The sequence below is a fragment of the Nicotiana tomentosiformis genome, chromosome 12, assembly GCF_000390325.3.
Source record: "Nicotiana tomentosiformis chromosome 12, ASM39032v3, whole genome shotgun sequence".
Lineage (NCBI taxonomy): Eukaryota > Viridiplantae > Streptophyta > Magnoliopsida > Solanales > Solanaceae > Nicotiana > Nicotiana tomentosiformis.
This window is the reverse complement of record NC_090823.1, coordinates 79,544,018-79,566,711: the sequence shown is the minus strand read 5'-3', so window position 1 is coordinate 79,566,711 and position 22,694 is coordinate 79,544,018. Positions and strand designations below refer to the sequence as shown.

Here is a 22,694-nt window from a genome sequence, read left to right as displayed (position 1 = left end):
GAAAATAGGATAACTTAACATTAGGCTGGATCAGTACGGTAAGAGTATGGTCGGTTGTTTTGGTTCTTATGATGAGGTGATGTTTTACCAGAGTTTTGTTGAAATACTCTTGGGTTTGGTGGCTTGGGAGACTTGGATGAGTTAGTTGGGTTCGGTTCGGATGGCTTGCTCTTGTGCCAATGGGTTTCGAAGAGTTCTCGATGGTTTCTACCATGATTTGAGATGGATATTTTCTATCGGCATGAGGAGTATGTTGTGTATTATAATTTTCTCCTGGATGGGATCAAGTGGATGGTTTCTGGCTAATTGAGTATGTATTCTTCTTGTGACTCAGAGTTGATAATGAGATTCTCATTCTTTAATCTGATGGTATGTTAGAGACGGTGCATTGTGTGGCATTGAGATTCGCATATGCAAGTTACGGTTTAATTTCGACGGGAAATTTATAAGTTCTAGTCAGTATGGATGGTTTCTGAGGTTTAGAAGAATGCTGGCACTATCTGGTATCACCCGAGAAGAGTGCGCATTTCGGAAGGCGCATTGTGTTTTAACGTACAGATGCTTCATTGGTATTACGGTACTCGCCTGGTTGATCGACTACTGATGCTATGATTTTTCTATGTGGCACGGAAAAATTATAGGATTATTTCTCGTGAGATGATTGTGTATGAGGGATGTGTTAGTCATTTGAGTGGTGGAGTTGGGATCGGATATGGTGATTCATGCATCCTATAGGTTTGGAGGGTTCTCAGGGGCAGATTGCCCCTTGGTTGCGACTGTGAAGGTACGAACCGAGTTAATCAGCTAATGGTATGCATCATGGTTAGGTTATTGTGGACTTTTGGAGGGTTATTTATCTATTGGTGGATGATCGGAATGGATTTGGGGGCCCATTAGTAGGCCTAATGAGGACGTGGATTCTACACCGGGTCGGATTTGTTGACTCAGCACTGTTATTGCTGATGGGTGTGTCATTCGGTTAGAGTGGATCTTGTTCGCATTCTGATATGTTCTATGTGTTACTTCTCTATGCTTCGGTGGGTTGTGATCTATTGTTTATTTTCACACATGATGCGCTTTTGTTTGGGCCTTGTAGCGAAATTCGAGCGAGATGGTTCTTGAATTGTTGAATGGCTGATTGCGCCTTGATTATGGTCTTTCTTGTTTGTGGTATATTGTGCTATTCGTTTCTCCATGGTTATGGTCATGCACTTTGTGTAGTTGATGTTGATTTGTGTATGGTTATTGATTTTGAGCATTATGACTCGAGGTATTTCATATGGACTGGTGTTTGGATTGGGTCATGCATCGCAGCGGAGTTATGTTGGAGTATGATCCTTTGTGCTAATTTTGTGTGTTTTGTTACTCCTTGGGTGATGGGTTTATAGCTTTGTCCTTGTGATGGTATTTGGGAGCTTGTGAAAAAATCCTCTCATTTGGTTCTTCTTCCATCATCGATAAGGGTGGCAAGTGGGCCGGTCCCGGGCCTAAACGGGCTGGTCCAAACGATCCCTGTTCCGGTCCCGGGCCGGTCCCAAATTAAAAGGGCCAAACGGTCCCGGGCTAAACGGTCTTTTTTTAGGGACCGGAACCGTTTGGTTCCGGGCTAAACGGTCTTGGCCCGCGGGCTAAATGGGCTAAGTGGGCCCAATGAATTTTTAAAAAGAAAATTAAATAGAATTAGAGATAAAAGGATGTTAAAAATAATATCTAAGGCAATGCCTTGTAAAATTTATTATAGAATTGTGACCTAAAGTTTTAAATACTTTTTAATTCAAATTTAAAGTCTAAAGACAAAAATATTGTAAAGAGATATTCAAAGCAATGCCTTGTAATTTTATTATAGTATTAAAAAATATGGCAATATCTTTCTTAGTCTTCACCCCCCCTCCCCCTATGGAATGAGCACAACAATGTGCTAATACCACCATTGAGAAGAAAAAGAAACTAATCAAGATGTGCCAAAATACAAGTTACATAATACATACTAATTTGTGTTCATACAAGTTACATGGTATCTCTTACAAACTTCATAAATCTATCAAGGTCCGGAGGAATTTCCGTTGGTGGTGGCGGAAAAGTAGCTTGGTCATTGCCACTCCGGGTGAAGCAACATCCTCCGCAAGTTCAGCTAGCATTTCTTCGTAAGCTTCGTCTTCATCTGGTTGTGATTCAGCAAGTCCAAAATTTTTTCTTTCCGACCAGATCCAATCTCTGAAAAGTACTGATTTTTCCAAGCTCTCCCTCATAGACGCTCTATAATCACCGAGTTAAAGTCTTGCTTGACTGAAAGCACTCTCTGATGCCACTGTTGAAGCTTGAATAGTTAAAATGTTCCGGGCCATACTTGAAAGAACCGAAAAGTATTTTTCTTTGTCCTTCCACCATTCCAAAAGATTAAAGGACCCGTCGGGATTCACTTCCTCAATTCCCTGCGACAAATAAACTTCAAGCTCATTTAGTTGTGAAAAATCACTACTACTAGAACCTCGAGAACCCCTAAACCCCGTCCAAGTACTAAGTGCTCTTACTCCCCCAGTTCTTTTAGATGATTGAGAATCAGAAGAAGAAGGAGTTGGAATATTTGGTCTAGCATGATTTAATGCAACTTGATAAGTATTAAAAATAGTTTGAGCATTTATTCTAATTGAGGCTATTGCTTCTGGAAGTTGAGACGATTTCTCATCTTCAAGTGCTAAACCATTATAAACAGTTTCATACCAAAAATGAGGACCTCCCAATTTTATACAAGGATTTAACAAAGCAGAAACACCATAAATAGGGGGAATAGGGAAAAAATATTTTTTAAACTTTTTTCTCATAGAATCAATAGCAAGTTTATAAATTTCCCTACCCTCTGAAAAATGAGCAAACAAATTTGCAAGTTCTACAATATAAACTAAACAGTTAGAAATAGTAGGATAATATTGCCCAGAAAATTTATTTATAGCAATATGAAATTTTTCTAAAACATCTACAAGTATTTTAACATTAGCCCAATCCCTATTTGTAAGGTGCTCATCATCATCACTTACATGTGCATTAAATATTGAGTTTATGGGATTTTTATATTCATATGCAACAACCAAACTTTCATACATATAATTCCATCTAGTTGGACAAGGTTTAGGAATCTTTCTTTCTCTTAGGCCAAATTCATCGCATCTTTTAAAATAATCTCTAATTCTACTTCTACGGTTTGAATAAAAAGGCCAGTTAAGAGCCATTTTAACCTTTTCAATTTTAATATTTAAAATTCTCATACCATCACCCACAATTAAATGGTAAATATGACAAATACATCTAACATGAAATATGTCACTAAATGCAGGATTTAGCGTAGTGGTAAGCAAGGTTATAGCATTTTTGTTACTAGTAGCATTATCCATTGAAATTGACATTATTTTATCACTAATGCAAATATATCTACAAATATCTGTAACTGTGCTAGCAATAAACTGCCCTGTGTGACGTGAATTAATTATTCTATAAGAAATAATGCACTTTTGCATTATCCAATTCTCATCAATCCAATGACTGGTAACAGTAAGGTAATCAGATTCGTTACCACTTCTACCAATATCAGTTGTAATAGCAACATGATAATTTATATGAGTAAATAAATAGCGTAAATATTATTCATATTCATGTTTATATTTATAAATATTGCTCTTTACGGTTGTGCGAGAAAAGCCTTTATAAGTAGGACTAACATTTTTTCTAATATAATGCATAAAGTTAGGGTTAGAAGGAAAACTATAGGGTAAACACATAACAGTTACCATTTTTGCCAATTCTTCCCGATCATTTTTTGGATCATAATATAAAATACCACCGGTAACAGTATTAATTCTCGGTAGAAATTGATTTGAACCGGTACTAGGGTCAACCTGACTAGGAGTAGGTAGACTTTTCCCCTCGGCCAAAGCTTTCGGACGAAGATATCTCACTCTATCTTGAAGGTATTTCAATATGTGTCTAGCCAAAGTTCCCGTCCTCCCCCCTCCCCCTCCCCCCGCGATCCAAAATATTTAAAAACTAACTTTGTGCTACAAGTTTTACACTTAGCCTTATTTTCTGGAATTAGTTGAGTAAAAATGGCCAAACGAGAGATGTTTCCGTCCGTTTGCTAGGTTGTCTAGAAAGAGTAGGGGTAGTAACAGGAGTATCAGATGGGGAATCATTTGGATTAGCAGGGTTATCACTAACTGGTTTAACATCGGGAGCAGGGCTAGTTGGTGTATCATCATCCGGTTGAGTTTCATCAAAATCTATTTCTTCATCATCATTTTCATCAATAGTTGGATTAGAATAAAGAGCATTAATTAATTCATGGTCTAATTGTTCACCAGCTCTAATATTATGGCAAAATTGACTTTCAGTAAATTGTAATAAACTATTATCGCTATCAAGAATAGCAGGTGTAGGACGGATATGGAGTTTGGTTCGGGGAGCCCGGGACAGTGGAGGAGGAACAGATTGAGCACTAGATTCGTCGCTCTTGGATTTCCCCTTATTTTTACCAAAACATTTTTTAAGGAAGCCATCTTAATTAATAAAGTAATAGAAAATAAATAAAACAAATAAAACTATAATATTAAAACTTAAGAGTTGGAATGAGTTTACCAAATTGACGAACAACTTCTTGAAAATTGATTATCGTTAAAGACTTCAATTCACCAACTTCACAATTGTTTCAAAAATTATAACAATAAAGTAAGCAATAGCAATTATAGAAGAAAATTAGAGAGAGATTGTGATAGATTGATAATTTTGTAAGAAGAATAAAAGAATGAGGGGGTATTTATAGTTGAAAATAGGGGAAAAATATAATTATAAAAAGTTTGGGATTAAAACAAAGTTGGTGGGTTAAATGGCTATTTTATAAATAGCCAACGGCTATTTTTGACAGCCCAACAGCTATATTTTATAAAACTATATATATATATATATATTTTAAAACAGTCGTTGGGACCGTTTGGCCCGCTAAGGGACCGGTCCGGTCCCTGGCTGGCCAAATGGTCCCGGGCCTGGCGGGCCCAAAGCATAGGGCCGGCCCACGAGATCGGCCCAGGCCCACTAAAACCAGTCCAAACGGTCCTGGCCCGTTTAACCCATTTGGCCCGCGGTCCCGGGCCTGGACCGACCCACTTGCCAGCCTTAATCATCGGTTACATTCGAGTTGTTGCTTTCTTGGTGCACGGATTGCACGGTATGTGGCTTGAGATGGTATTGGTATGGCATGTCAGTAGAGTAGCTGTGATTGATGAGATGAGGTCATTGGGCCTTGAATGAGTACTATTGGATTTGATTACGGTATGTTTGGAAGAATAATATCACTAGTCAGCTTATAATTTGGGCTCTGGTTCTTATTAAACAATAGAGAGCTTCATGACTTATTGATGTGATGAGTGGTTATGAGTTTCTACGTGTTTCTTTCATCATTGGCAGTGTGCGAAGGTTTTGAATGATGTTTTATTTGATATGAGGTTTATTACCGGTACCAGATTTATTTTTGGGAAGCTATTATGGTCAGAAGTTATTAGTGTGGGTATCTTGTAATGTGGTATATCATGTGATTACATTTCGGGTTATGGTTATGACTTGATGCAGCTTGTTCAGATTTATATAGTGTGTAGATATGAGAATCTGGTCTTGTAATGGATTCCGGATGTTGGAAATTTGATTCCAAGGTTTATGGGTTAAGGTTAAAAATAGGATCTTCAGTTAAGTTGTGTTTTCAGGCTTTATGGATCGGGGTGACGTTGGATCATCCCCGAGTATGTGCATGATGAGTTTACACAGTGATCTGATGGCTTTGGAACGACTCTTGGCACGTTCGAGGACGAACGTATATTAAAGTGGGGGAGAATGTAACGACCCAACCGGTTATTTTGAGTATTTGCATTACGTTTAGCTGTTTGAAGTCTTGGGTAGCTTCATATGATGTATTATTACTTGTGTGAATCGTCGGTTTTAGTTTTCAAGTCATTCGGAATTGATTTGGAAGAATTATTCTCAACTAGGAAGCTTTAAGTTGGAAGAGTTGACCAAGTTTGACTTTTGTGTATTTGACCCCGGATTGGTGTTTTGATGGTTCCGTTAGGTTCGGATGGTTATTTTGGACTTTGACGTATGCCTGGATTTGCATTTGGATGTTTCTAGAAGATTTTTGTACTATTTGGCGAATGTTGGCAATTTAAAGATTTGGAATGTTCATAGGTTTGACCGAGAGTTGACTTTAATGATATCGGGTTCGGATTGTTGTTACGAGTAAATGGAATAGGTCCATTATGTTATTTGGAGCTTGTGTGCAAAATTTGAGGTCATTCAGAGTTGATTTGATATGGTTCGACATGAGTTTTGGAAGTTAAAAGTTCAAAAGTTCATCAAGTTTGATTTGAGGTGCGATGCATGGTTTTGATGTTGTTACGTGTGATTTAGGACTCGAGTAGGTCCGTATTATGTTATGGAACTTATTGGTATATTCGGACGGGGTCCCGAGGAGTTTGGGAGAGTATCGGACTTAGTTCGGATAATTTTGGAACTTGTTGGTTAATGCTGGTTTTGGCTAAGTTCTAGTGTGACCGCACCTGCAAAAATTTGGGCGCAGATGCGGAAGGTATAGCGTAGAAGTGCAAAATGGAGCTGGGAGTAGGGGATCGCAGATGCGGGACTGGGCCGCATCTGCGGAAGCGCTGAAGTGGATCATTTGGGGGCAGAAGCGAGATCTTGCACATGAGTGGAATAAGGCTCGCACCTGCGATGTCGCAGAAGCAAAAATGTTTCCGCAGGTGCAAGGGGGCGGGCTTATGCCTTGTTGCGAAATTTGTTTCTTGTATTATTCACTTATGTTAGGATGGGTTATTACTAAACTATTTATATGTTAGTGGCCATGCTTAAGCTTTGTTGTGAGATACGAGTGAGATGGCTCTTGAAATGCTGATTGCCTATTGCACCTTAGTCTTACTTATCTTTTTCGAAGTGTATTGTACGTACTCATCTCTCCATGTTATAATTATGAACTTTACCATGCTTATTGTTGATATATATATGTGTGTAGGAAGTGTGAACATATTTCTCCATGAGTATTCCCATATGGATATGTATGTTGGATCAATTTGCATGCCGCAACATTGTTATAATTGGACCGATTGCACGCTACAATAGTATGGCCATACGATCGGGTTGCGCGTTGCGACGGTATTACGATTGGATTGGGTTGCTCACCGCAATGAATATGATGTGTAGTGCTTATTTCTTGTATATCGCTTCTTCTTTGTGGAATTTGCTTTATAAGATTAAACTATGTTGTTATTTTGCGAACCTTGTATAGTTGTTCTCTTCTTTGACTCTTTTAATTTATTTGTCTTTCTACTGTTTTGCTTTCTGCTTATTATTTGTACAAGTTTATAGAGTAAGCGTCTTTTCATAGACTCGTCGCTACTTCGTCGAGGTTAGGCTCGATACTTATTGAGTATATTGGGTCGGTTGTACTCCTACTACATTTCTGCATTGTTTGTATAAATTCAGGTATTGGCACCAATAAAGTCTCGAGAGGTGCTTAGTTGTTGACATTTGGAGACTTGATGTAGAGTTACATACCCGTTCTCAGGCCCTTAAAGTCACGTTTCTATTATCCCCATTATTGTTCATTTGATCCAGAGAGTATTGTATTTATTACAGAGATTTTACTCAGTGATACCTATTTTGGGGGTTGTATGGTGTTATACACTTTCACTTCACCTTCAGATTTATTATCTATGTCATGGTTCTATTTTATAATATTGCAGTAGTTCTTTCTAATTTTATTGAGTATTTGGTAGTCGTATTGGTTTGTCTAGCTGGCGTTTTATGTGCCATCACGAGCATTAGTGAGTTTTTAGGTAGTGACAAGTCGGTATCAGAGCAATAGATTACATAGGTCTCACGAGTCACGAGCAAGCTTAGTAGAGTCTTGAGGATCAATGCAGAGACGTTTGTACTTATCTTCGAGAAGCTACCAGGCTTTTCAGAAACTTCCCTTTCTTTTTCATTATCGTGTCTTTGATTTGTCTAAAATTTGAACTTCTATTTTCTATTCTCTTACATATGGTGAGGACACGTTCAGTTGCGACATCGGATGGTGGAGAGCCAGCACCTTCGGCTAGGGCGGGGAGAGGCAGCGCCCGAAGTAGGATTAGAGCACCAGCTAGAGGCTACACGGTTGCACCTAGAGGTGGAGAACCCACCAGAGCTCATGGGCGTCAAAGAGTAGTGTTAATGGACCCACCTGCAGACTGATAGGTAGATATGATTGATTAGCAGGTAGAGGTACAGTACCTGATTAGATTCTGGATGGGCTTATTGCTACGCCAGTTCTGTAGGAGGCTATAGCCCAAGATGATGAGTTAATTGAAAGCATGATTCAGGATGGAGTGGTCCTAGTTAGGGGTGTCAATAGATATTTAAAAATCAACTAAACCGACAGTGAACCAACTTTTAGGTTTCTTTTAATAAAACTTTAGGTTTTTATATAAATCTATAACCGTACCGACAATTAAGGTAGTTTTTAATTTTATGAAAAAAAAGCAAAAAATACTGAACCGTACCGAATAAATTTATACGTGAAAAATATATTTATAAATTAAGTTTAAAAATAATAAAGTATTAAAGTTTTCTTGGGCCTTGAAATGATGAAAATGGTTAAGCCAACAAGTAATTAATCTTCAATTGACTTTAGTCTTGAGTCCCAGCTTGGTTAATATCATTCATTCATGTGATTTATATTTTTTTGTCATGCTTAGTTTCTTTTATGTTGTTGTAGAATAGTTGATGGATCTATACTTTGGTCATCTTTCATGTTTTCTTAATTCATCACCTTTTAAACAGTAAAAATATCCAGAGAGTTTTACAATATCCTATAAAAATACGTATGTTATTGTATTTTATTTTTACTAGTGACTTTTACATAACATTTAAAAGTATTACCGAAAATTAACCGAACTGTACAGATAACGAAGAGAAACCGATATGATTGGGATAGTTTTGAAAAGTCTAATTTTGGTTATACATAATAGAATAACCGAAAAATTTGTATGGTACAAATTTTATAAAATAACCAGGAGATCGAACCATGGACACCCCTAGTTCCAGTGGCCCTAACGACTTCTTATATAGGAGGGGGAGTCCGGACCCCATTGACTTCTTAGGCTGCAGCTCAACTTGTGGTTAGGCTCGCGATGTCTGCCGATGAGCTGAAGAGGATCGGCAAGTTTCACAAATTGCCCCCTCTTTATTTCAGTAGTATACATTCAGAGGATGCTCAGGAATTCATATATAGATGCCATGAGATTTTATGCAACTTGGGGGTAGAATCCATTGGGGGTTGACTTTACTGTCTTCTAAATGTAGGGATTGGCCAAGAGATGGTGGCAGACCTAAGAGCAGGGGCAGACTAGCAGGGTCACCTCTGTTTACTTGGGCTCAGCTTTCACATCTTTTCTTGGAGAATTTTATTCCACTCACTTAGAGGGATGATCTATGCTGTCAGTCTGACCATCTACAGTAGGATGGTATGATAGTCACCTAGTACAAGAAGGGGTTTGTTCATTTGTCTCGCCATGCAGTTGTCATGTTCCCTACAGAGAGAAACAAAGTAAAGAGGTTCATCGAGGGGCTTACTTATGGAATTAGACATCAAATGGCTAGGGAGTCCGAGTTTTAGACTACATTCACTCAGGTGGTGGAGATTGCTAGGAGGATTGAGAGCATTTATGGCTAGGGGAGAGATGCGACGAGTGATAAGAGGCCTACTCGTTTTGGTGGTTTTAGTGGTACCTCATCCAAAGGCAAAGGTCATTTCGGTAGAGGTCATGCTATCGGTCCAGTTTAGTCAGCACTTGAGGTTTCCTGTGGTACTTCAAGAAGCCATAGTACTTATGGTTCTCACTCAGGGCAAACATCATACAGTGTGTTTCCGGCTTATATTCCCATCAGTGCACCATTAATATAGAGTTTCTTAGTAGTCATCCAAGTCATCAGAGCCAATTTCAGATTCCGCAGCCACGTCTGCCGAAAGGTTGCTTTGAGTGCGGAGATGTAGGTTATATCAAGAGGCATTGCCCCAGATTATGGATTGGTACTCAGGATATGGTTCTAGAACCAATTTTCATACTTCCCAGCTAGCTAGCTAGGGGTAGGGTCAGCTAGCTAGAGGTGGAGGTCAACCATTTAGAGGTCATCCTAGGGGAGGAGGCTAGGTTGGTAGGGGTTAGGCTCGTTGTCATGCATGTCCTGGTAGGCCTAAGGCGGAGTTGTCCAATACAGTCATTATAGGTATTATCTTAGTCTATCATAGGTATACTTCAGTATTGTTTGATCCGAGTTCTACTTATTAGTATGTGTCCTCATATTTTGCATCACACTTGAGTATGTCTCGTGATTCTCTTGATATTCTTATTTTTGCGTCTACATCGGTGGCGGACACTATTGTAGTTGACCGGGTGTACCAATCTTGTGTGATAACTATTAATGGTTATGATATGATGGTCAATCTTTTGTTGTTGGAAATGCTGAATTTTAAGGTGATTCTAGGTATAGACTGGTTGTCCTCGTATCATGCTATCTTAGATTGTCACTCCATGACTGTGACTTTAGCTATGCCAGGGTTTCCTAGACTAGAGCGTAGAGGGACCCCTTGGTCATTCCTCGAGCAGACTAATTTCATTTTTGAAGGCTTAGAGTATGGTTGAGAAGGGATTTTTAGCGTATTTGGCATTGGTTCGATTTTCGAGTGCGGCAGTTCCTTCTACGGATTCGATAACGGTGTGAGGGAGTTTCCAGAGGGAATTTCCTATAGATTTATAGGGCATGCCACCCGATAGGGATATTATTTTTCGTATTGACTTGGTTTCGGCCACTCAACCCATATCAATTTCGCCATACCGTATGGCTCTAACTGAGTTAAAAGAGTTGAATGAGTAGTTGAGGGATTTTCTTGATAAAGGATTCATTAGACCGAGTTTTTCTTCTTAGGGTGCAGTGTTATTTGTGAAGAAGAAGGATGGTTCTATGAGTATGTGCATTGACTATTGACAGTTGAACAAGCATCAAGAACAAGTATCCACTGCCTCGTATTGGTGATTTGTTTGATCAGCTTCAGGGTGCCAAGGTGTTCTCCAAGATTGATTTAATATTGAGTTATCATCAGGTGGAGATTAGGTCATTGGATATCCCTAAGACAACTTTTTGGTCTCGTTGTATTCATTATGAGTTCTTGGTGATATTGTTTGGTTTGACTAACGCTCAAATAGCTTTAATGGATTTGATGAACCAGGTGTTCAAGCATTATTTGGAATCTTTCGTGATTGTATTCATTGATGACATCTTAGTTTACTTTCGTAGTAAGGAAGAGCATAAGCAGCACTTGAGAGTAATACTCTAAACTTTGAAGGATAGGAATCTTTGTGCCAAGTTTTCTAGTGTGAGTTCTAGTTGGATTCAGTTACATTAATGGGTCATGTTGTGTCTAGTGATGGTATTAAAGTTGATCCCAAGAAGATTGAGGTGGTTCAGAATTGGCCTAGACCTACTTCAAATATGGAGATTCAGAGTTTTTTGGGTTTGGCAGGCTACTATCATTGTTTTGTAGAAGGATTCTCATCTACCACGACTCCATTGACTAAATTAACTCTGAAAGGTGCCCATTTTAGATGGTCTGGTGAATATGAGGAGGGTTATTGGAAGCTCAAGGTTACTTTGACTATAGCCCTAGTATTGGTGTTGTCCACTGGTTCAAGGCCCTACACAGTGTATTTGATGCTTCATGCATTGGCCTAGGTGCGGTGTTGATGCAGGATGTTAAGGTGATTGCTTACGCATCTCGGCAATTGAAGACTTATGAGAAGAATTATCCAGATCATGATTTGGAGTTGGCAGCTATTACGCATGCACTTAAGATTTGGAGGTGTTACTTGTACAGCGTATGATGTGAGGTTTACACTGATCATTAGAATTGACAACACTTTTTCAAAGAGAATGATTTAAATTTGAGGAAGCGGAGGTGGTTGGAGTTGTTGAAATACTATGATATCACTATATTGTATCATCTGAGTAAGGCGGATGTGGTAGTAGATGGCTTGAGTAGAAAGGTGGTGAGCATGGGTAGTTTGGAATATATTCCAGCTGAGGGGAGGCCTTTGGCTATGGATGTCCAGGCTTTGGCCAATAGATTTATGAGATTGGATATTTCTGAGCCTAGTAGAGTTCTTGCTTGTGTTGTTGCACAGTCGTCCTTACTTGAGTACATCAAGGATCAATAGTGTGAAGATCTGCATTCATTGGTGTTGAAGGACATGGTGCAGCGAGGCCGCGCGAAAAAGGTTGTGATTTGAGATTATGGTGTTATGCGACTTTAGGGTCGTATTTTTGTTCTTAATGTTGATGGCTTGAGGGAGTTGATTCTTCAAGAGGCTCATAGTTCACGGTATTCTATTCATCTAAGTGCCACAAAGATGTATTGTGACTTAAAGCGGCATCACTAGTAGCGGAAAATGAAGGAGGACATTGATGGGCGTGTTTTACGGTGTTTGCATTGCCAGCAAGTTAAGTATGAATACTAGAAACCGGATGGTTTAATTCATAAGATGGTTATACCAGAGTGAAAGTGGGAGCATATCACTATGGACTTTGCAGCAGGCTTACCACGTACCTTGAATAAGTTTGATATTGTTTGGGTCATTGTTGATCGAATGAACAAGTATGTGCACTTCATACCGATGATGACTATTTATACTTCGGAAAGGTTGTCCCAGATTTATATCAGGGATATTGTTCTCTTGCATGGTGTGCCCATTTCTATCATTTCAGACTGTGGCACTCAGTTTACATCTCACTTTTGGAGAGTTATTCAGTGGGAGTTGGGTACATAGGTAGAGCTTAGCAGAGCTTTTCACCCACAAATAGATGGTTAGTTCAAGTGGACTATTCAGATTCTTGAGGATGTGTTAAGAGTTTGTGTGATTGACTTTGGAGGTCATTGGGATCAATTCTTACCTTTGGCGGAGTTTGCTTATAACAACAGTTATCAGTCCTGTATTGAGATGAATCCATATGAAGCTTTGTATGGTATGCAGTGTCATTCTCCTGGTTGGTTTGAGCCTGGAGAGGCTAGGTTGTTGGGTATAGATTTGGTTTGTGATGCATTAGAGAAGGTGAAGTTGATACAGGAGCGACTTCACACAGCTCAGTCCAGGCAAAAGAGTTATGCTGATAAAAGGTCTATGATATGGCATTTATGGAGGTCGAAAGCTACTCTAGAAGGTCTCACCTATGAAGGGCGCGATGGGATTTTGAAATAAAGGCAAGTTGAATCTGAAGTTCATTGGCCCGTTTGAGGTTTTAACGTGTGTTCGGTGAGGTGGCTTACAGGCTTGCTTTGCCACTCAGCTTGTCCGGAGTTCATTCGGTCTTTTATGTTTCTACTCTTCGGAAGTATCACGAAGACAAATTGTATGTTTTGGACTTTGGTACAGTGCATCTTAATGAGAATTTGACCTATAAAGAAGAGTCGGTAGCTATTTTGGGCAGGCAGGTCCAAAAGTTGAGATCTAAGGAGATTTATTCTGCGAAAATGCTTTGGAGGGGGCAACTAATTAAAGAAGAAACTTAGGAGACTGAGTCTGATATGAGGAGCATATTACATTTGATTGCCAGTTCAGGTACATTTCTATGTCCATTAGAGGGCAGACGTTTCTTTTAGAGGTGGAGAATATAACGGCCCGATCGGCCGTTTTGAGTTCTAGCATACCGTTTACATGTTTGTGACCTTGAGTAGGGTTATTTCATGTTATATGACTTATGTGCATGGTTGGTTTTGATCTCTGTGAGAATTCGGGAGTGTTTTGGAAGAGTAATTCTCATTTTAGAAGCTTTAAGTTATTATAATTGACCAAGGTCAACATTCTTAGCAAATGATTTTTGATCGGTGATCCGAGGGTTTCGTTAGGTTTGTATGATAGTTTTAGACTTGTATATATGTATGGTCCGTGTCTCGGGTGACCTAAGGTTGTTTTGGCACTTCTAGTCGAAAGCTAGAAATTTGAACTTAAAAATATTTAAGATCCTTTAATTTTGATGTTTGATTCTTGGATTTGATGTTATTTTTGGTGTTTTAAGTCCTCGAGCAAGTTTCTGTTAGGTATATAGACTTATTGGGATGAGTGGACGGGTTTATGAGGGGCTTGGGTGAGTTTTGAATTAGTTTTGGACTATTTTCCATGTGTTTGCAGTTGTTGGTACTATTGTTATCACACCTCCAGTGCTAGCTGAGTAGGTGCGAGGTTACACCTGTGGGTATCGGCTCGCATCTGTGAGAAAAGGGATATCCTAGCACACGATTGCACATGTGATTCTAGGTGCGCATGTGCGAGGTTGTTGTTGCGCATCTACGAGGAGCTCAGCTTTGGACGCTGGTCACACCTATGAAGGGTGGGTCGTAGATGCAGCGGTTGCACCTGAGAAACCCTTGTAGTATATGCGATATTTGCACCGATGATGGATTGCATCTTCAGACAATTTTGTTGCTTCTGCCGTGTTGCACGTGTGATCACATTTTCGCATCAGCAACATCTACTGTAACAACCCAACAGGTCATTTTGAGTCCTAGCATCTCGTATCGAGATTTGAACCTTCCCATAGGTCCATTTGATGTTTTCTGACTTGCGCGTATGAGTGATTTTGGTCCCAAGAGGTTTGGAAGTGATTTGGAACACTTCGTTCATAAATGGAAGTATTAAGTTGAAAGAGTTCACCAGGGCTTGACTTTTGGGTAAACGAAATACGAATTAGGTTTTAATGGTTTCAATAGGTTCATATGATGATTTTGAACTTTTACATATATTCGGATTTGGTGTTGGAGGTTCCTAGAAGAATTCGACATCATTTGTCCAAAGTTGGCAATTTGAAGAACTTAAGAGTTCATAAGTTTAGTAAGTGTTGGCTTTGATGTTATTAGACTTTGATTGGTGTTTCAAGACTCTGCATATGTCTATATAATTTAATTGAACTTGTGTTCAAAGTTTGGAAGTAATCTGAAATGTCTAAGTGTGATTCAAACACTCATTGAAAGAATGAAGATTAGAACTTAAGAGAAAGTCTATTCGATTTGAGCCTCGATTCTTTGTTGCAATATTTTCGTGGGTTTTGTTTTTTCCTTTGGACAAGTCTATGTAGGGTATTTAGACTTGTAGAAATGATTGGATGGAGTTCCAAGGGGCTGAGGTGAATTTCGGCGCATTTAGAGCAAGTTTCAGAAGAATTGAGTTGTTGAAGTAGGCTTTTTTGTAGATAACCTGACTTCAAAAGAGTATTTATCCCAATCTGTAAAGAATTTTTGGATCATATTTTGATGAGAATGTAGCCTTTTGAGTCTAGTTTCTGATGGTTCAAACCTTTTGTTATTCAAATTTTGTATAGGGAGTGATAGCCATTTACCAGAAGGGGGTCAGTGCAGATTTCTAGACTATTTGGTTCCGCGATGGATTATGCGGCCACCAAAGCGGATGTGCGATCTGCGAAACCAATGTGCAGTCATCTGGGGTTTTTTTTGATAGTTACTTCCGGGAGCTATTTAAGACCGAACTTCGTGATTTTTATTTTATTTTCCAACTTTTGGAGCTCATTTTGACAGGTTTGAGGCTAGGGTTTCACCTGTAAACTTGGGATAAGTGATTCCAACCTCAATTCATGGTTTATACATGAATTTATCACTAGATTTAACATCAAAACATGGATTTGAACAAAAGAAATTTGGGATTTTTATCTACAACTTAAGAGAGTGTATTTTGGGATTTTCAATACTGATTTGAACTCGGATTTGAAATCTAATCATATATTTGGACTCATGGGGTTATGGGTCATTCGGATTTGGTCTTGGACTCGGGTTTTGACCATGTGAGCCCCGGTTATCTTTTGTTGACTTTTTGGGACTTGATTAAAGATTGAAGCTTTATCATTGAGAATTGACTTCTATAGCTTTATTTGACCTTATTGAGTATAATTTGGCTAGATTTGAGCAGGTTGGAGGTGATTTATGAAGAAAAGATGATGGAAAGTTGATTTGGCTTACTAAAGGTAAGTATCTTGTTTAACCTCGACTTGAGAGAATGTTTTTCTAAAAATAGAATTATATGTTATGTGTTATATGTTTTGGGAGTGACGTATATGGGAGGTGACGAGCGCATATGCAGATACTAAGGTTATACCACGTTTGGGATAGATTGTAGATTTTGTTATGCCTTGATTGGATGTGTATCCTTATTGACTTATGTTTTATTTGTTTATCGATCATGTTCTAACTTATGGCATTTTATTTGAGCCCGATGAGGTATTCTTGAGATTTGTTAATATACTCGATTTGGTCGTAGTTACACGTTATATTATGAACACACATTCGAACATGTTATTCTTGTGATATGCCTTAAATTTATGGTATGACTACATGAGCTCTCTTAATCATGCTAGAAGATATGTTTAGGCTCGATGTGCCTTGTTGATCATAACTGTCTATTTTGACACGATATTCACATGCTCTAACCAATGACATCTTTTGACTGTTGTATGACTATGTGGGCATCCTTATTCATGCTAGGGATTTTATCTAGGCTTATGAATCTTTATTAGGACATGATGATTCATTCTTTTTATATTGAGCTAATTGATTTAGACTTAATCATACCTTACTCTCATGAGCATATATCCGCATATTTACTCCTTATGTCCTTGTGCACCATTCATATATTTTCTCACATGCACATGCATACATCACTGCATATGGATATAGTACTATGTGATATGTGCTAAGTTAAGGCACGATGGAACAAACCGTGCGAGGTTATATGATTTTGATACTGTGAGATGCTTGGGAACATTGAGACTTGTGAGAGGATTAAGTTGTTACGGCACGCGAGTTATTCGTGCGTATTATTATGTAGATCAGGTTGCATAACACAACAATATTATTAGAATTGGGTTGCATGCAACAACGATATTATATTTGGATCGGGTTTCATAACTCAACGGTATTATATTTGGATCGGGTTGCATGCTACAAAGATATTATTATTGAATTAGGTTGCACGCTGCAACGGTATTGTGTTTGGATCCGATTGCATGCTGCAAGGGTATTATATTTGGATTGGGTTGCACACTGCAATGACATTTCAGAGTTAGGGGATTACCCATATTACATTGGGCTCTGCGAGTGTAGTGTGTGAAAGAGTGTGTGTGTGTGTGGGTGTGTATTTTTGTTGATTCAGTGGAAATGATTAAGTCTTGGGAATGCATAGACATCCTAGAATTGTGTAGAAATATTCATATATACCGTTGACGTATGTTTATTCATACATTTTTCATATGCATGGGACTTGCTAGCGAATTGTTGGAAACTTGGAGAATGTTGAGATTGATGTACTTGTTGAGACTTTATCATGCATCGACACTTAGTCTCATGTTAGAGCATTAGTATAAATGCCATTGAAGGTTATTAAGAATATGGATCTTTATCATACATTATCCATATGATCATGTAAATAAAAACTTGAGTTAATTTGCTTAGCGCATATGTGGTTGATATGCGGATAGGTGCCTTGGACATGCTTTTGATCAGGTTATTTGAAAAGCATTCTTGTTACCTTCTTCTTAAATTGTGTACCTTATTATTGAGATCTATTGATCTACGGTTGTTTCCTTGGATATTCCACTGTTAATATATATGTTATTGAGTTGCACATGTTATGTAAAGTGAGTGTCTTTTTGACTTAACCTCTCCAATACTTCGTTGAAGTTAATCTTGATAATTAATGAGTACATGTTCAGTTGTACTCATACTACACTTATGCACCTTGCGTGCAAATTTTGGAACTGAGCTAGTGTAGATAATGAAGTATAGCATTAAGGATATACCAGCGTTCCAGTTGCAAGCTACCACCTTGTTCATGGTATTTAGGTTTTACATTTCTGTTTATGTAAATATCAAATAGATAATGTAATTTTTATTTATATCAGAGTTGTATTCTTATTCTTATCTTAGTCGCTCATGACTTGCACTACCAGTGATTGGGATAGTTCTTTTGATTTCTCCAATCCTATTTATTGTTTATTGATGATTTCTTGTTCGAGTTGTGTACCTAGCGGGTTTGGTTAGGCGCAATCACAACTAGGTGGGATTTAGGTTGTGACAAGTTGGTATCAGAGCTCTAGGTTCATAGGCTCTATGAGTTATGATAAATTGTCCAGTAGAGACTTGCAGATTGGTATAATGACGTCATACTTATATTCAAGAGGCTACAAGGCATCTAGGAAACTTCTCTTTCTTTCTCATCCTTATCGTGCTACTTTGTTTCAGCTTTGAGCCTAAATCTTCACTTTCTTTCTCTATGCTTCGTATGTGATGTTGAGTACTCGATATCAGTTGTGCACCGATAGCTTGTGATATCATGAAGGGGTGCGAGATGATTTTATGTGTTATGAGAGCAGGCCAGTCTAAAAGACTTGTGGCCAGGTTTAGACCATAGTTTTGGCTAGGCAGATTCAGTTAGGTGAGTATGTGATTTTGGACTCTTATGTCCAATAGTGTTTTTAGAGGTGTAAATGATGGCAGAATGAGAGGCAATATAGTTATGTAATGAGTATTATGTGTCTAAGGGCTACTCTTTGAGAGTATGGATGTGATGAGAAGTATTTTCTTGAGATGCGAAGCGGATATGGATGTTTGACTATCATATTGGTGCATAATATAGCCTTGAGTTCTGGATGTGTTGATGGCCCTTTCAGTCGTTCCTTGGAGGAATGAAATGAATTCTTACGGCTTGTGGACAAGTGTAGACTCGGGAAGATCAATTGATTACATAGTTGTTGTAAACATGGTAAGGTTATAGAAAATGTTGAATTGAGGCTAACAAGTGGGTTATCTCCTCTCAGAAGGCTTGAGGTTGTATGATTTCTTATGAGGGTTCTATGAAGAGTTTTCCCTCTAAATATCCTTAATTGTTTCAAATTGAAGGTTCTTGAAGACTAAAATTTGTCATATATTCTTTGATTGTGTTATATGCTAGTAGACATATCTTTTATTCTATGATCAGGTAGCGACCAGAATTAGGATGTCACAGTACTGCCAGGGTTCGTACTGCAAGTGGATGAGATGAGTTGCCATTTTGTAATATATATATATTGGTATTGGATGGCCCTGTGTGGCCCAATATTATGGTTATCTAATTCAATGTAGTGAAATGCATTGGGTCACCATGTAAGGCATGTTGTTGTATTTTCTGGCTAATTGGCAGGTGGCTAGTCATGTTCACATCTGCCAAATTTTTTGGATATTCTCAGTATTAAGACTATTGTTTTAAGCTACAACTCTCATTCAAGTACAAGTGATCCGGGGGGATGATGCAATACCTCGTACCTTTCAACATGTGTATGACTAAATTGAGGTCGACAAATGCGCTTGAACGTGAGAGAAATAAGTCGTAATGAAGCCTAAAGATCCAGTTATAGATATGTGTTAAATAAAATTTAAGGTGAATGAAACTTGAAAAAAAGGGATATTGGACAAATAAATGATCTACTTGCTTACTCGTCCTACTTGCTTGAGCTACTTGACACATGTCTTAATTTTAAATGAGGGAGAGACGCGTGTTTAAAAATAGAATAAGAAACAACATATATCACCTATTAAGCAAGTATGTGACAATTAGGGACATCACCTACTTGCTTAAAAGGAAAGGCCATAATTTTTTGCCAAGAGGGTTGTGATGACCCAAAAGGTCATCTTATGTTTTAGAACTCGAATCTGCGCTCTTAAGCCTTAAAAATCTCATTTTTATCCTCCTCGATTTGCGTGAGCAGTCCGGGCAGGTTTCCGGAAAGCTTTTATGTTGAAAACTAATGAAAATAAGAATTTTTGCCTTAAAATTTGATTTTAGTTGACTTCGATGAACATTTTTGGTAAACGGGTCCGGATCTGTATTTTGACGGTTTCGGTAGGTCCGTATCGAATTATGGGACCCGGGCGTATGCCCGAAATCGAATTCGGAAGTCCCTAGCTCAAGTTATGAATTTTTTATGAAAATTGATTATTTTTAAGAATTGATTGATGTTTGGCATTATTAGTACTGGGCCCGTATTTTGGTTTCGGAGCCCGGTACAGGTTCATTATGATATTTAAGACCTGTCTGTGAAATTTGGTGAGAAACGGAGTTGATTTGACGTGATTCGAACGTCCAGTTGAGAGAATAGAAATTTTAAAGTGTTCGTGAGAATTTCATTTGATTTGGTGCTAAATTCGTAGTTCTAGGTGTTAATTTGGCGATTTGATCGCGCGAGGTTAGGCTCGACACTTACCGGTACATGGGGTCGGTTGTGCTGATACTGCACTCTGCACTTTCTGTGCAGATTTTGATACCAGCTCTGGTTGATCTAGATTTTGCTATTGGTCCGCTGTCCGGAGACTCAAGGTAGATCTGTCGGCGTTCACAGTTCTTGAAGTCCCCGTCTATCTTTTCTGTTCTACTGTTTCTTTCATTCAGACAGTTGTATTTCTTTCTGACTATTACTTGTAGCAAATTCTAGAATGCTCGTGAATTGTGACTCTAGATCCGGGTGGTAGTAATTAATACAGTTTTATGATATTCTGCACTTATTATATTTCATCTTAGTTAATTATTGTTATTTACTGAATAAAAATAAGGAATTGGTTTAGTGATTCTCTAAAGTTGGCTTGCTTAGCAAGTGAAATGTTAGGCGCCATCACAGTCCCATCGGTGGGAAATTTCGGGTCGTGACAAGGGTAGGCCAAAGGGCCCCCTTAAAGGGGCTGATTATCCTCGTTGTTATTGGGTTGTCTCTTGTGTTACATTTTTATGGAGTTTCGAAGGATAAAGGGCATAAAGAAATGCCACATAATCGCGGGGTAGTGGGTTGGTCATTCGTCGTTATATTTTCAGGTTGTTTGACACTAGTATGGTTGTCATTTTAGGTAGAGTAAACTTGTAGGAGTTGCTCTTGTTGTGATTTATTGGAGGCCTGCTAAAGAATCAAGGGGAATATCCAAATAACGAGCAAAGTATGATGACACGTATGAATAAGTGGAACCAGAATCAAATAATACCGAAGCATCCCTGTGGCATACAGAAATAATATCTGTGATTACGTCATCAGAGGAAATTGCCTCTGGCCTAGCTGGAAATGCGTAGCAACGGGCCTGACCACCACCCGATCGACCTCCCCCTCTAGGGTGGCCTCGAGTTGACTGAGCCCCACCCCAAGCTGGTTGTGCGAGTGGTGTAGTTGTTGGTGTTAGAATCATAGGCTGAGAACTCTATTGTGAAACCCTACCCAATAGTCTAGGTCAATCCCTCTTGAGATGACTCAATTCCCCGCACTCGAAACAACCTCTCATCTGATGGAGCTGGTGCCCTTGATAGTCTGAATAACTGCTCGAGAAACCCTGTGCAAATGAAGCATGATAAGATCTCTGTTCTGGCAATGCACTAAATGATGACTGAGATGGGCGTGCACTGTAGGAACTGTGGCTAACTGAAGAACCACGAGGAACATGGCGAGCTGCCTGAACGGGTCTAGAAGAACGACCCCTGCTGTAATAGGACTGGCCTCCAGATGAGGCACTACCAAAAACACCTGAACTGTGAGGCCTCTTGGCCTCCCGCTCCTCATGCTCCTGCCTGCTAACTAGCTCTAAACGTCTAGCAATATTGGCCACCTCGTCAAACCTCGCGCCCATCGCAACCTCACGAGCCATAATGAAGCGTATACTATAGTTTAGGCCATCAATGAACCTCCTAATCTTCTTCCTCTGAGTGGGAATCAACCATATCCCGTGACGAGCCAACTTTGAAAATCTTATCTCATACTGAGTCACTGTCATACCCTTCTGGCGTAGCTTCTAAAACTGCTTATGCAACTCCTTTCTGTGAGTCTGTGGGACAAACTTCTCTAAGAAGAGAACTGAGAACTCATGCCATGTAAGTGGCGCTGCATCGGCTGGCCTACTAAACGCATAAGCCTACCACCACCGGTAGGCTGCCCCGATCAGCTGAAAAGTAGTGAATAAAACCTTACTGGTGTCAAAAATACCCGATGTGTGAAGAATCTGCTGACACCTGTCTATAAAATCCTGAGCATCCTCTGACTCTGCTCCACTAAACTCTGGAGGCTTAAGCTTCCCAAATCGCTCCAGTCTATTCTGCTCCTCATCACTCATATGGAGCAAACCTTAGCCCCAGCAGCAACAACCAGCTGAACTAGCAATACACATGGTGTCTGGAGTCCCTGAGCTAGCTACTCTGAAGTACGAGCGACAAGAGTTTTGGCACCTCCTCCGAAGTGGCTGGTGCAGCTGGAACTGAAACCGCCTGAGCCAGGCTCGTGCACATAATCAAACTCTATGGTAAGGCCTGCTGAAGGCCAGGAATCACAATGGGTATTGCTGGTGCTTGAGCTGGTCCCACCGGTTCAACCACATCTGGTTCCTGCTCCTGAGCTGGAGCAACTGGTGGCTCCACAGGTTCTGCTCTGACTGTAGTACGAGTCACACCTCACCCTCTACCGCACCCCGGCCTCTCGCGGCCCTTATTGGTGGTACTGGTGGCCGTCCGCCTGATCCGGTCACATGTTTCCTCACCATCTGTGAGAGA

The 22,694-nt window shown here is 39.4% G+C and overlaps 2 protein-coding genes across 2 annotated transcripts; one reads left to right on the top strand and one right to left on the bottom strand.

Moving 5' to 3' along the window:
- Window positions 1-11,493: 11,493 nt before the first annotated feature.
- LOC138902929 (uncharacterized) lies at window positions 11,494-13,340 on the top strand. Its single transcript, XM_070190832.1, has 4 exons — window positions 11,494-11,733; window positions 11,838-11,963; window positions 12,850-12,903; window positions 12,972-13,340. Exons 1-4 carry the CDS (start codon window positions 11,494-11,496, stop codon window positions 13,338-13,340), a joined length of 789 nt encoding a protein of 262 aa, XP_070046933.1.
- Window positions 13,341-21,388: 8,048 nt separating this feature from the next.
- Window positions 21,389-21,925, bottom strand: LOC138902928 (uncharacterized). The gene has a single exon (XM_070190831.1). It carries the CDS (start codon window positions 21,923-21,925, stop codon window positions 21,389-21,391), a length of 537 nt encoding a protein of 178 aa, XP_070046932.1.
- Window positions 21,926-22,694: the final 769 nt, after the last annotated feature.

Excerpts from the sequence above, each read along its gene's own strand:
- LOC138902929 (XM_070190832.1), top strand. The coding sequence starts at position 11,494 with ATGGGTCATGTTGTGTCTAGTGATGGTATTAAAGTTGATCCCAAGAAG. Across the intron at positions 11,734-11,837 it reads AGGGTTATTGGAAGCTCAAG|GATGTTAAGGTGATTGCTTA; the intron begins GTTACTTTGACT and ends GTGTTGATGCAG. Across the intron at positions 12,904-12,971 it reads AGTTATTCAGTGGGAGTTGG|ATTCTTGAGGATGTGTTAAG; the intron begins GTACATAGGTAG and ends TGGACTATTCAG.
- LOC138902928 (XM_070190831.1), bottom strand. The coding sequence starts at position 21,925 with ATGACAGTGACTCAGTATGAGATAAGATTTTCAAAGTTGGCTCGTCAC.